The sequence below is a fragment of the Lissotriton helveticus genome, chromosome 3_1 (assembly GCF_964261635.1).
Source record: "Lissotriton helveticus chromosome 3_1, aLisHel1.1, whole genome shotgun sequence".
In the NCBI taxonomy this organism is placed as follows: domain Eukaryota; kingdom Metazoa; phylum Chordata; class Amphibia; order Caudata; family Salamandridae; genus Lissotriton; species Lissotriton helveticus.
This window is the reverse complement of record NC_136061.1, coordinates 1,024,220,407-1,024,235,232: the sequence shown is the minus strand read 5'-3', so window position 1 is coordinate 1,024,235,232 and position 14,826 is coordinate 1,024,220,407. Positions and strand designations below refer to the sequence as shown.

Sequence of the window (14,826 nt, the reverse complement as noted above, 5' to 3'; positions counted from 1 at the left end):
CCCCTGCAGGCAACGTTAGGTTATTTGTCATGCTCTTAGAGAAGTGATAATAACGGGTGTAGTAGGAGTTAGGAAATCTAATGATGAGAACCATGATAGAAATGTTTGCTGTGTTCACTCTCATAGTGGCCCTGATAGTAGCAATCTGCTTCATGTGTTTTGTGGGCACGGCCCATGTACTAATTCATAAAATATTACAATAAATGTAAACATACATTGTGTTCTTATTAGTACAGATGCTTGAGTGTGATATTCCAAGTATAAAAGGTTGGTTTCCTGAGTGCCACCGTGCCCCTGAAAGAGGGACTGTTTTGTTTACCAGAAAGCACCCCTCCCTCGTGAAACAGGGCAGGGAGCAGGTCTGCACTAAACCAGATCCACTTTCCTCATACATAGCACATTCAAATCAGTCCCTGTCTTTTAGATTTAGGAGTTCTAAAACTGTAGACTTAGGATTTATCCCTAAGATATATATCACTGGTTGCATGTTTCCAATACTCCACTAAACCACAAGTGGGGTGTGTTAGACCTGGCACCTTGGCGTGAGCTTCCCTTCCACTTTTTGCTGATGTGCCTCAGATGTTTTGCTGGAGTCCGCTGCTCAGGGCACTGCGCCACGGCCAAACCGTGCCGCAGTGCAAGTGCTCCCAAGGTAAAATTTGACTGTGATTGATTTTCCCTGATTGGCTCATTGGATTTACTGTCAGTCCCCAGTAAAGTGCACCAGGAGTGCCAGGGCTTGTGAATGCCAATGCTGCTAGTGGGCCTGCAGCGCTGGTAGCGCCACCCACAGAAGCAGCCTTGTAAAATGTGTCTAGGGTCTGCCACTGCAGAACCTGCGTGCAGTCTGGTACTGTCATCCTGGCTGGGCAAGTGCACACACTTGCCAGCCCCTAAACCTTCCCTTAACTTCATATTAGTCACCCCTATGGTAGGCCCAAGGGCAGGGTGCATTGTAAGTGTAAGGTAGGACATGCTCTGGTGTGTGTGGCATGTCCTAATAGTGAATTACAGCCAAATTCGTTTTTCACTATTGTAAGGCTACCTGTTCTCTTAGGCCAGATGGGCTGCTGGAATTATTACACTCTATATTCCCAGCAGGCTCAGGGAACATGGTAGAAAGTCAAGTTTGGTATGCCTGAACTCAGAATAATAATATACTTCTTTTAGTAAAGTTTATTTTAATATCCTGTGTTTGCAAATGCTACTTTTAGAAAGTTAGCCTTTGCTTGCCTAACCATTTCAGCCCGCCTCTGCTAGTATGTGTATCTGACTGTCTGGGATGTGTGAGTGACAGGGCTGGGGGATGACAGGTGGTGAATGCAAGGATTACACCTTAGTGGGAGGTAGGAGTGCCCCTGGACTCTGAATTAGGCTGTGCTCTGCCACCACAATGCTGGCTCCGCCCCCTAGGGAGCGCCTGATGACTCAGCCTGCACCTGGCCCAGGAAGGGCGAAGCACTGTCATCAAGGTACTCCTGGCTGCCCCTGTCCACACAATGCTGGCTCCACCTCCTGTGGAGCGTCTGATGTGCCTGCCCCTCACACTGAAAGAAGAAGCCAGAACACCCCAACAAAGTACTCAGAGACTGAATGAAGGTATGCAGAGGCCCCCCTGGCCTGCAAGAACAATGAAAATGTGGTATAAAAGTAGGAGCCCTGCTCCTTGTAAATTAGATCCTGCTTGTGAACCAAGACGCCCCTCTAATATTAAAGGACACTCTCGCACCATACATTACAGAGCTGGCAAACTTGATTCTTATACATCAAAACAAAATCCCAGACTCCTGGAATGATGCCATAATTACGATTATACTAAAACCAGTCAAGGACCCTAGCAGATGTGAGTCTTATCGACCCATATCGCTGCTGAATGCAGATTATAAAATCTTCACGAAAATCATGGCAGCGCGGCTAGGAAAGGTAATGCCTCAACTTATAAACTTGGACCAAAAAGGTTTCACTAAAGGAAGGCAATTGCATGAGATAACTCATGAACTCCTGAGCACTATTGACATAGCTATACAAGAGAAAACTCCACTTACAATACTAACTATCGATGCCGCAAAGGCTTTTGATAGAGTCAATTGGCTCTTTCTCGAAAAGGTGATGAATAAGAATAACATAGGACAACCATTTATCCAAGCCATGAAAGAAATCTACAAAACACCAAGGTCCAAAATTCTAGTCAATGGTAGCCTGACAGAAGACGTGATTATAGGAAGAGGAACTAGACAGGGATGCCCTCTCTCACCCCTGCTTTTTAACTTATATATTGAACCACTAGCGAATAAGATAAGAAATACTAAAGAAATAATTCCATTTATCTATCGTAACTGGGAAAAAAAGATCGCATTATATGCAGACGATTTGATGATCTTCACGAAAGATTATGTTTCCTCCAAATCGACCATAGAAAAGATCTTAACTACGTATGGAAAGATTTCAGGCTACCTAGTAAATCACTCCAAGACTGAAATAATGACATGGAATACGCACTTCAAAAACCCAAATATCAAAAAGGAAATAAAATATCTAGGAATCCTGATAAACCATGATCTAGAAAAAATTCCACAACGTAACTTAAACAAAGTAGCAGGGGAAGTGAGAAAATTATTCAAAGTATGGTCCTGTCTCCCCCTTAGCATAATTGGAAGATCAAATATCATCAAAATGTCTATTCTGCCCAAGTACACCTATCTCTTTAACACCATCCCCTTGGAATTTAGAAAATCTTTACTAAAAAAATCACAAGGAGAAATCGCCAGTTTTATATGGGCCTCAAAGGGAATAAGGATAGCCTGGAGAAAACTTAGAAGAAGCAAGAAAGACGGAGGACTAGCAAGCCCAGACTTGACGGAATACTGCAAGGCGTTTCAATTTAAAAAAATACGGACATTACTCAGAACCCATTATAACTATCCAATATACCTGCAAGCATTAACGGATTCATTAGACCATTTTTTATTCAAATTCGGACACCCAAAATACTTTAAAAAAATAAAATTAAAGACCTTAAGAGAGGCGGCGAAACTTTGGACACAAATCAGAACAGCTTTGAATATTTCCTATTACAGCACTCTGGCCCCTATATGGGATTCACCAGGAACTCCGGAATTTCTAAAAGATGCACTGGCAAACCCCTTGAAACTAGCCAATGTTGACTACTGGGGCCAAATAATAAAAGGATCCTCTCTGGTAACTTGGGAAGAATTACAAAGTATTACTAACGATTCAATAGCAAAATTCAAATATTACCAAATGTCAAGCTGGGCTAAGACCATCCTCGGAAATAATCAAGATAGTAAGAATTTGGAAAAGGATATGGTAAAAGACTTACACATCAAAAAAGAGATTTCAAAATGGTACTGGATTCTTATTGAAGCAACAAATAAGGGCACACGAATTGAGGAGGAAATCTGGGGGAGAGACTTGCAAATTGATAACTTGGATAACATTTGGGAAAAATCAGTTGGGAAATGTTGGTCAACCCTAAAGTCAGTGGCACTAAAAAGAAATCACTTATATACAATACATCGTGCTTATTGGACTCCGAAAAAACTCTCCAAATTTAAGAATGCCGACATTAAAAAATGCCCGAAGTGTGGGGAAGAAAAAGCAGATGACATCCATATGTTTAAAAACTGCCCGTCTCTGGAAGATTACTGGGAGGAAATCGGTAAAACCGTGAGTAAGATCTTACAGAAACAACTAATTGTAAGTACAACTTTAACTCTTTTTGGAATAGAAGATACTAATGATGGAATAAGGTTATCTAAACACCATGAGAACCTTCTATTCGTATTGATAGTACTAGCGAGAAGAGAGATTTGTGTTAATTTGTTGAATGCGGCACCTCCCACTTTTGAGTCATGGATGAATTCTGTTATAAGGATTAATAAGCTAGATAGAAGAGGGACAACTTCCAAAAAGTTTAAATTTTGGGAAATTTTGGAAAAATACTTAACTGCTAACTTAGAGTTGACACAAACAATCCTATGATTAATGCGAAATGACATCTGGTGGACAAGTAAAGTACTTGCCGAGTAGTCAAGGTGGCTAGCTCTTACCTCATTCGCAAACCAGATATCCTAATATATAATGGGCTGAGGATACTCCTCTGCGTAACTCCTCGAAGAGGAAGACCAAGGGACCGCCCCGGAATCCACGCTAAGAGGCAGAAACCTAAAGTTCCATTCATATATAAAATCGCAATATGAGGATATAAAAAAAAAAAAAAAAAAAAAAAAAAAAAGGAAGACGCCCCTCTGCCTGAGGAGAAGGAACGAAAGGAAGCTGAAGGAGAAAGACTGTCCCTGTCCTGGGGGACTGACCATCAGTGGGAACCTTGCTGCCAAAGGAGAGGAAGAAACTCTACAAAACGACTTTGCTGCTTTTGACTTTCTGCCAAAACGTGTGCTTCTAAAGCTGATCTCCAAGGGCCTGGAAGCGTGCTGGCCCCCTGATCTGAGTCCCAGGAACAGTGGACTCTGCTTGCCTCATCTGGGCTGAGAGGAACCTGAACAACTCTGCCCCAGCTGCTGGAGCTGCCAGCCGAGTGCCCCGCCTTTCTGAGGACTGTGAAGCCGTGACTGTTGCCGCCCACCCGTGTGACCCGCTCCGACCTCGAGCCGTGTCTGCACTGTGTCCCTGGGCCGCTTCTACCCGCTTCACCCCCCCTCTTGCCGGACCGCACCGCTCGCCGCATACCCACACTGGCTGAGAGCTTGCACTGCGCCCGCCCGCCCGTACAAGTGTACCGGCCGGCCCTGAGCGCTGTGCCCCTGAGATCCGCAGCCCTTGTGAGCTGTGCGCTGTGGGTCACCAGAGCCTTCCCCGGCCTCGAGAGGTACGCCCCGAAGCAACGTCCTGCAACTGAGGATTCTGCCTGATTATTCCCGCTTCCGTCCTCGGGGCGCCCCGCCTGTACGTCTCAGCTGGAGACGCCTGTACGAGCCGGACGAGCCCCCACCGGGGGGAGAGCCGCCAGATTGCCCCGGGAGCCCCATCTACACGTGCCTCCTTGCCGCTGTGAAGCCCGAAGGTACGCCGGGAGCGTAGCAGTCTGCGGGTGCTCCCCGCACGCCACGTCCGCCTGAAGCGTACCCCTTCGCACCAGCCTGCAGCGTCCTGGAAAATACGGCGCGCACGCCGCCCGAGTGCACTTGAGTCTTCCCTTTGCCCCCCCAGTACGAGGCGTACCGGGGCCGTATCGCAAGCCGCCCTGTGCCTTTGAACCGCACAGGCCGCTTCATACCGCCTTCTTTGCATCTGGAATCCCTAAGTGCCACAAAGGAGCGCCTGCGCCCCAAACCTCCGCTGTGCCCCCTCGAGGTCCCGCCAAGACGCCCCGCACCGCGGCGCCCCTCTAACTGCCGGATCCCTCAGGAAGGCCCCGCCGAGGGATATCCTCATCTTGATAAGGTACATTGTGCACAGCGCCCCCGGGGGCCCCGCAGTGGACCAGAAGGTCCGTGTTTATTTCTCGTAAGCCTCCTGCCTGCCTGTTAGGGATCCCCCGTAAAGCAGATCCACACTGAGCGCTATTTACAAGCGCAGCCCCAGCTAAAATAAAAGGATTGGGGGCGAGATTTAAACAACGTGATTACTGATTGAAAGACGCTTTGCTGAAGAGAACTGTATTTTTAAGTAATGCTTGAGTTGAAGCATTGAAACAGCCAAGAAAAGTATCCATTCCAACCCCAACAAAAGTATTGTGTGCATCCTGATTTAATGTTATTTAAGGTCTTGTGATAAGTCTACAAAACTGCTATCTTTTACATAAAGTCTACGTATTTTTATATAAATACAGCCTGGTGTCCATTTGTGGGGGGATCAGTGTTATTTATTGTATGTGGTTGTGAATGCTTAACTAATGCGCCCTGAGGATTAGCCTTGACTGCTCGCGCCACGCAACCTAGAGGGTGAGCAGGGGTTATTCTTAAAGGGTAGTTCCCTTGCCCTGACTAGAGGAGAGGGTCCCTGTTTGTCACAAGTGCATACTTGCGCCAACCAGAGACCCCCAATTCTAACAGGGTGGTAGTGAGTCTGATGGCAAGGCACACAGGTAAATGTCACTGTGTTGTGGGCTCCACCAAGTATTAGAATACAGCTTTTGATTCCCAGGATATTTAAGTTAGGCAGCAAAGCTGAGATTAGATTTCAAGCAGTCTAGTACTCCCTGGGTGAGGTCCTGTGAAATTAGTAGCTACAGGGCAGTGTGCGCGGTAGATATTAATATTCCGGATATTGAGGCTTTAAAGTTTAAGACTATTTCATTCCATGTGGATACCAGGGTTGTTCATTTTTTAAACTTGTTTAGCAACAGCGGTTAGTTACGTTTTATGCCTTGAGGTATTTAAGGGATTATAACTCAAATACAGTATGAATAGTAATCACACTCGATAAGCTCAACCTGCAACCAAGTTATATATTTTAACATGGCCTGATTTAGAGGACAGAGAGTTACACTAAAACCCTAAAAAGCCCCCTTTTTTCTGAAACGTCTTCTGATGTCTCCATGCGCGCACAGGGCCTCAGACCGTGCTAAGTGTCTCCGAGCAGGCAAAGTGTTCTGCAAAGTTATTATGGAAAGTTGGCCAAACTAGCATTAGCACATTAAACCTAGACCTACTCACTACGGGAAAGCCTAAGAAAAGGGATGCCTCTATCTGCCCTGTCTGTCACCCCTCTCCATCTCACCTGCCCTCCATTTACCAAATTCTCCACAACTCCCCTTCTCAGTCTACACTCGTTCATCACAGATTTTGCATAGCCTAGGTTTTTTCTTTCTCAATTAAATTATTAGCGGCATCTTCTCAGTTCGACCTCCCTCTCATAAACCACGCACCCACGTCTATCCTTTCATTCTGCACTTCTCTGCCTACCAATTGCATTCCCCTAGAGTCCCTTCCCACCATCTCACAATTCATCTGTGTTACACAGACTCCCTTCCCCCCTCTCCGTCCAAAACATTATTTCTTTGTCCCCTCACCTTACGACCATACATCCAAGACCCCTCTCATACGTTTCAAAGCCTCTCATTTCACCGTATGCCCCAAATCTCAAAGGTTGTCTCTCCTCACACTGCCTCTCCATTCCTCAAAGGCAGTGCCTCCCTTGTCTAAGTGTGGCCCACAAGTGGCAAGATGAACCGCATATATATAAATGCTTAACCCATAACATATAACAATTACCTCCTCTGATTTATTCCGAAAACCTCCGTTCTTGCTAGATAACACACTGTCGAGCGTTAACTACGAGTAAGCGTCTTACCTCACTGATGAGAACAGGAACTTGCTCTTGAATGGGGTAGGAAACTTCGCCCAATCCGATTTCTCGCTGATAATTATTCTTAGAAATCCTGCTTTTCACTTTCTTCAGGACAAACAAGAGTTTTGTTTTCCAAGAAATCGTAGCCTGTGGGACGAAGATGATATGTTTTTAATAAGTATTCTTTTTACACAAACCAATGTTGTTGGAACATGAGTGATGAGAACCGGGTGGCCCAAACAAAGTGGTTTGAGTGGTAATGTGCGTGCCTGCCTCTGTCCATGGTGGTTGAGGAGACATGTATGGTTGGGGGGGCGGAGGGTTTGAGGGGGGAATGGTGAGGGGTTGAAATTGCTTTCATACACACCATTCAGGTCATATTTGTGATTCCAAAATGAGAGAGAGTAACAAAGCGAGGGAGAGAAAGGCTGTGTTACAAAGCAGCAACGAAGTAATACACGTGTCTTTTAATGTGGCTCCAGAAGGCATAAACACCGAAGCTAGGAATCTCAAACAAGGTATTTAATTTCCAATTGAGGGGATCACATACTACAAATACCTAGAAAAAGTAACCATGTGTGTTACCGCGGTAAAACGAATTCCCATATAAAACAAGGAACATGAATGGCAGATTAAAGCGCAAAATAAGTTATAACTTAATCAAACGTAATTGCGGAGTTGACAAACGAGCGAGTGACCGGCTCTTTTTTGGGCAACAATTCTATGTAGAGTGAGCTAGACCCGAAGGTACTGATGCGCTTTAGGTGAGCACCTGTCTGTTACACGACACAAGGTAACATTCTTGTTATATATTTAAGGCACGGAGAGATTACGTCATGTGCCCAGAATCGTAGAATGCTAAAGTGATGCCGTGTCTCGAACCTTCTCCCCCATTCCCAAAGTCTGCAGCTCTGAACATAACGCTACACCCTCTGACGCACTTAAGGCCTGGTTATTGGCACCTCCGCTAGCAGAAGTCACGCGCACGACAGCACAGGAGCGATGATTCCCCACCTGGCCGCGGCTGGCGTGCAGTATGCCCCCTGGACCGGTGTAGAGAATCAGGGTGCGGTGCTCCGGTTCTTCCAAAAAGTCCAGCAGCTGGCGCTGACCCTCTTCCGTCGACACGAAGCGGTTCCACTTCTCCGCTTTCAGCCTCAGGGACCGGAAGGCCTGCTCCTTGATGTGGTCGATCCTCTCGTCGTTTGCCATATTGGGGGGCTTGGGCACTTCAGAGGGAGGGGTGGCTGCATTTTCCTCCATGCCTGGGGAAGGAGATGTAAGTAAAGCCCACCTAGCCTACAGTTCCTTAGGACGCAGTTTATATTATTGCAAGAAGATGCTTCTAAAGAGGGCGACCAGCCATCTGCACGATTTAGATCTAATGGCGGGCTGTAAGCGGGGCCTCGACTGCCTGGGGTCAGGCCTCCTTGGCAATAGTGGCACTCCCCGTCCTTCCTGGGCTGCTCCCCTTCGTCATCCGACACGCGCAGTGATGCAGTGACCGGTCCCCGCGGACTCTATTGTCCGGGAACCTGAGACTGGCGCGAGCCCGGCTCAGTGTTCCTTCCGCCTCACACCTGCCTCAGCGCAACCCGAGATGGCACCTGAAGGGGCGGCAGGTCACCTTCCCGCTGTCCTTTCATCACACGGCCCTTTCGGCATTAGCTTCAGCTGGAAGTATTGTGCCACAATACGGTGAACGCAGCAGCCAGGGGCAGCTGGTGTGTTGCACCATGGGCGCACCTAGACCCGAGTAAATTAATGTGTGTTTGGTCTAACATGTCAACCACTGGAGGCGGGGCTAACAGTTCAAACACTGGGACAACTGTATGATGCTAACCTTCCAAACATTGGGGCAGCTATCTTTACAGACAAAATAAGACCCTGCAGTGATAAATTGTGCATTTTCAACATGCTGGCCAACTCTGATACAATTACAACAAAACTTTTTTTATAGCAGCTTGCATTATTTATATTATGATCTATTATTTATTTTACTACTACTATGTGATTTGACAACTTAAAATGAGCATCTACAGATTTCAGTATAAAGTACTTTCGAGACTTTTTTTGCAAAGTTGATTCAAAACGAGGAACTTTTTTTCAATTCATTCTGCGAAAAGTCAGTGAGGTCATGAAACATTTTAATGACACCTTCTGAAACAAGCATTGGCATAGCCTGGAGACGGATTTTATTGTGCGGTTAATTAAAACCATTGCAATTTCTTTTAAGGCATGTAAATTAAACAAAGCAAAACAACACAAAATCATTAGAAAAACGCACCTAGTTTTTGACATCATAATAATCTATAAACAGTCATATTGGAATTATTTCATGCAGACCGAGTAGGACAAAGTGCTAGTGTCAAAATAACCCAGATGAACAGAGGGTGACACAGTAAGGCGGAGACGTTCAAGTGCAAGTACTGGCAAATGGAACAATCCTCAGTTGGAGGATGATCATGCAAAAACACACCTGGCCCACGTCTACCTGCTAGTCCTAAATCAGGTGAGAGCATTCATTATTTGGATGAAGGGTCAAAAACCGAACTTCTGATTGGGGAAGCTGACTCATAAAGTGCTAGTACAATGAGTAGTAGCAACGAGTTACACTTTGGGAGAGCCACCTTCCAAATTGCATAAGAATAAAATCACTGACAGATGTTAAAAACACACTAGACTTGATGAATGGCACAGATGTTAAAAACACACTAGACTTGATGAATGCCAGCCTCACTTAATGTGAAAAAGACCCTCTTACAGCATGACAGTAATAATGTCAGCGGATTATTCAATGAGCGTGCTGCAGCGCTTAATTTTAGCCAGTGGTTTCTGGTGCTCAGCATCGGCACTTAATGATCAACACCAGCACTTTTCATGAGCACCAGTTAACCACATTAATTTACAGGGAGATTAAGTGATTTGCCCGGAATCACATGATATCAAGCCAATGCCAAGACTCAACCTGGTTCCTCAACTCTGAAGTCTGCATCTCTGGCCAGTACACAACATCCTCTCCTCATTTTCATGGTTTGTAGTTGTTTATGTTTTAGGTGGTGCTAACAGGAGAAATGGGCTGGTGCACGCTGCCTCCTGACGAGAGCCCCGGCACATATTTGTTTTGCAAATTAACCACTGACTTTCTGTCCCCATTGCATATTCATAAAAACACTGACCCATATTGAGGAACACAGAGGTTGATGAGAGTCAACCGGACTTCATATAGGAGAGAACTATCTTACAGCAGCCAGTGGGAAAGAAAGCAGTGCCTCATGACAGTGGAGAGGAGAAATGCTAACCCACAGTGTTCGAAGCAGGGGGCAGGGTAGCCTGAGGGCCACCACACCTGAAGTCCTGTCAGGCTGAGCTGAGCCTGATGGAGGCGTGCCTGGGATAGAGATGGGACTCCCCGGTAGCACCTCTGGGCAACTGTATCTGTAGAGTGCAAGGGACACAAATTTGGTCAGTTGCATGTTTAGGGTGGTGCTGTCTGGTTGAGAGAGGCGATGATAGCCTGCCGACACATGCATATTCCCAGTTTGTTCCATTCTCGCCTTAGCCTTGCTTTGCACACCTCCAACAATGCGGGACAAAGGCATACAATGTGATCAAGAGATTCCTCGCACTGTCCACAATGCCTGTAGATGGTTCCTTCCGGAGGTCGCCGCCCGCATAGCCAATAGGTCTCGCCTCTCGGACCTTATACGTGTTTAGCCATGCAACACATTATCCTGGGTGGTGTGCCACCAGGGATTGAAGAGCTATTGACTTATTCTGCACTGGGTCATGCAGTGTGCTTCAGGAATACATGGTTGCCTCTGGAAACATTTATTGTCACATTCAAAGGCTTTTTAATGCACAGACAGAAAGACAAGTGCCTCGATGCAAGGCAACAGCACTATTACTTTTTGTGTGCAACTGCATCACTAGAGTATTCAGCCACCTGGGTATAGGAACACTGAACATAGCAACAACAACAAAATGCTTTCATTTGCCGGGTATTGGGGAATAATGAATAAACAGGAGCAGAGTTGGCATCACTTAATCTCCACACACCTAAAAACAAAAAGATTAACCTGACTTTGTGTAATGTAACTGACGCTTTTGTAAATCGCTTTAATACTTTTGGGTCAGTCGAGTTCGCGCTCTATAAAAATGTCCCCCAATATTAATCTGACATTGTGTAATGTAACTAGTGCTCATGTAAAACACTCCAACACCTTCAGGTCACCCGAGTTCACATTATATGATATAAAATGACTTACAAACCCTGGGGAGATGACATGAATGTGCTTTGAAACCCAAGACGGGCAAACCGTAACACAAGCAGGAATCAATAAAAAAAATTGCCCCCCAAATGAACATATAAACACAGAAGCGTAATATTAAGAGTAATTGGGCGGTGCTCTGTGGGAGGAAACAAAACACAAAAAGGAGGGACAAAGAGGAAGGATTAAGCACTGGCAAGCAAGAATTTTTGAACGACAATCAAAGGGTAGATACAAAGGCAATTGGCAAGCTATAAGTAACCAATGTGAGGGCTATGAATCCAGCTTGCTTCGAGGAGACAGTACATGAGCTGTCTAGGCTCGACCTAAAAAGCTACTGTCTAACTGTTGACCAAAGGTAAGTTTTCTGTCTGCTCCTCAAAATGTTGCAAGTGCAACCCACACGTGTTTGCAGCTGCACACAGGCACAGGTCTCTGAATATTGAGATTAGTGGGTTAATGCACATTAATTCAGGATCTGTGACTGGCAAGTCACAGGTTTGACTCTTTATGCATCTTTAGTTCCTCATAAGATTGAATAAGTGAATGCCAATCAGTTGACACTATTACAGCCTGTTAAATTCTCTGCCAGGAATTTGTGTTATCCCATATAAAAAAAACATTTGTTAGCAGACCGCATTGAGCAGTTGTCCTATGAGGTGACAGCAATATCCAGGCAGGAAGCCACCAGGCCTAAAGAAGTGGCACACCATGTAGTCGCCTTGAAATAACTTTGGAACAAATTGTGTGGCATCATGCAATCTGTACAAGTATTAATTCAAGAATCAGAACATATAAAATGTGCGGCTGATGGGCAATGTTCTGCAAGTAGGTCATGGCAACAGAAACAGAAATCAAGGTTCTTAATAGCATATGTTATAATATTACCTATTCCTTCAGTTCTGTTTTGAAGCTCCAGCACCTAAAGTCTCAAATTCACTAAAATATTAAAGTTGTTTTGAAATCCTGCAGGGGCTTTATGAAATATAAAGTTGAACATTTGCTACAAATGTCTCCAGAATTCCTTTAGGAAGAATGACTGTATTATCTATGCTGGTTGTTCCTAAATTTGTATACTAATTATACTAATCAACCAGGCCTAGGTAAAGAAAGGGACAACTTTGAATAGAGCACATGAAAGACACCAGGCAAACAACATGGTTACCAGTTAGTCACAGTGGTGCTGGAACAGTTTTCAGAGTGGGGGGTGCTGCCATCAATAGTACATCCTTAAATTATAGGGATTGTGAAAAATCCTGGTGTCACACAAAGAACCACTGTAACATTTGAACCACGCTCATTCATGGTAAGGGTGTAGTTTGGTGGTGCATTTAGGAGCACACTCTTGCAAATATATTAATAAAGCATGGTGCGGTTGTGCACTGTCATTTACAGACAGCACATTCTCCTTTGAAATGGGTACTAAAACAGTTTTACTTATAGACGCTACACAACACACAAACGATGTGTGGAATTTGGGTTTTAGTGACTATTCATCAATTTCGCATCACCAAGTAAATTGTCTTGATTTATTTTGATCTTATTAAAATATTTGTTGCCATTACACTTTAGAATTACAAACAAAGACTTAATTTGTGCTTTCCTGAGTGGTGATATATTTTGAAATATATGTACAGTTCATTCATTAGTATTTTTATTTATTTATGTTTTTATTAGCTTAATGATACCTTATCACAACAACCTCATAGAAGCCCCCCCAAAACCGTACACAGTGCAGTCCTTTTATACTGTAAGGATGGATCGTACATTCTAATAGATACACAGCTTTTATGCCAACAACCCAACCAGTGGGCAGGCGGCGTTAATTACTCATGTCTCCATCATTCTTATCTCGTTGTGCAACCCTCCAGTCGACGCTGTTAGTGTGACCCCTGCTGTGTTCGCTGCACTCTCCCTATTGTCACTCCGGGAACTCTCCGAAGGACCACTACCCGTTTCCTTTTACACTCCCCAACTACCCCACCTCGCTCCAGGAGACCGCCAGCCCACTTCGCCACTCTCCTAGCTGAATGTGTACCCTCCGGTTTTTGGCGTCCCCCTCTAAACCTCAGGGAATCATGCTGTGTCTGCTCATGCTGCCCCCTCCGTCCCTTGGGAGGTCTGTCCCGTCGTCTCCGTCTCCTTGTTTCTACCACTAGACTACAACTTAAACAATCCCCAAAAGCTTTTGGACGACTCCTAGGCGGAAGTAGCTCACTATAATTTTCCGACTGAGTACAACAGTACAACATGTCGTGTGTCCAGCGTTTAACTGTGGGCGTCGGCCCTCTCAACCAACACAGGGCCACCACCCGTTTCGCTATTAGCAAGCCCATGTCAACTAGTATGCGTATAGCCCTGGGCAATTGTTTGGAGTATCCCAGAAGTGCCAGCGCAGGGTCCAGTTCTAGCTCCACTTCCACTATCCTACTCAACTCCCTGAATATTTCCTTCCAGTATGCGTGTACACTCGGGCATAGCCACGCCATATGCAGGAAGTCCGCTACTAGGGCATGACACCTATCACAGTCTGCCTCCTCTCTGAGGCCATATCTACATAGGCGTTCTGGAATGTAATATACCCTATTGATATATGCAAATTGGAGGAGCCTGTGCCTTCCGTGTAGTGAAATCCGTCTAGTATTCTCACAGCAGTACCGCCACATCTTGTCATCTGTCATTATTTGCAGATCCCTTTGCCATGCTAGCCTTGCTGCCTTGCATTTATTCTCCCTATGTGACATTGCTACTTTGTAGGGATTTGTCACTACTTTACGAGGAGATTCCGCTTTAATCACATAGGTGAGTTCAGGGACCTCCGGTGGTTCCTCCAGGTCCTCCCCCAGCTGCTCCAGCAGAGCTCGTCGCACTCTGTAGAATTGAAATCTTTGTAGTGGTGTACTGTCTCCCCCAGTCTCCATAGCCTGTTCCCAGGTCTTAGCCTTCCCATCTCTGAATAGATCTCCTGCTGTCAGAATGTTCATGTTTCCGAGAGCACTAATCACACCCCTGTCTCTGCAAGGGGTCAGCCATTGGGCCCAGTCAATCGGCATATTTGGTGAGTACAGTAATGCCCCTCCCTGTTGCTGCAGTAGGCAATGCCATGCGTGATTGGTAGCAGTGATTGAATCTATGATTCCAGTTCTGCGTGCCACTGCTTTAAATATCGTTGCCGGTAGGGGGAGTGGGTCTGCAAACAGTTTTTCCATTCAGACATGGGGGATGTTGGGGTCCCCGTGGATCCATGTATGCATATGTGCACTCTGTGCGACCCTGTAATAAA

At 45.4% G+C, this 14,826-nt stretch overlaps 1 protein-coding gene across 1 annotated transcript in view; it reads right to left on the bottom strand.

The window, feature by feature from the left end:
* The window catches only part of LOC144824202 (dynein axonemal heavy chain 11-like), a 3,356,387-nt gene extending 3,341,860 nt beyond the window's left edge, over positions 1-14,527 (bottom strand). Inside the window, exons 1-3 of the mRNA XM_078683354.1 lie at positions 14,194-14,527; positions 8,287-8,537; positions 7,276-7,377 (exon numbers count right to left, since the gene is read on the bottom strand). Coding sequence (XP_078539480.1) covers positions 7,276-7,377; positions 8,287-8,537; positions 14,194-14,527 — 687 coding nt within the window. The remainder of the gene's footprint in view (positions 1-7,275; positions 7,378-8,286; positions 8,538-14,193) is intronic.
* Positions 14,528-14,826: the final 299 nt, after the last annotated feature.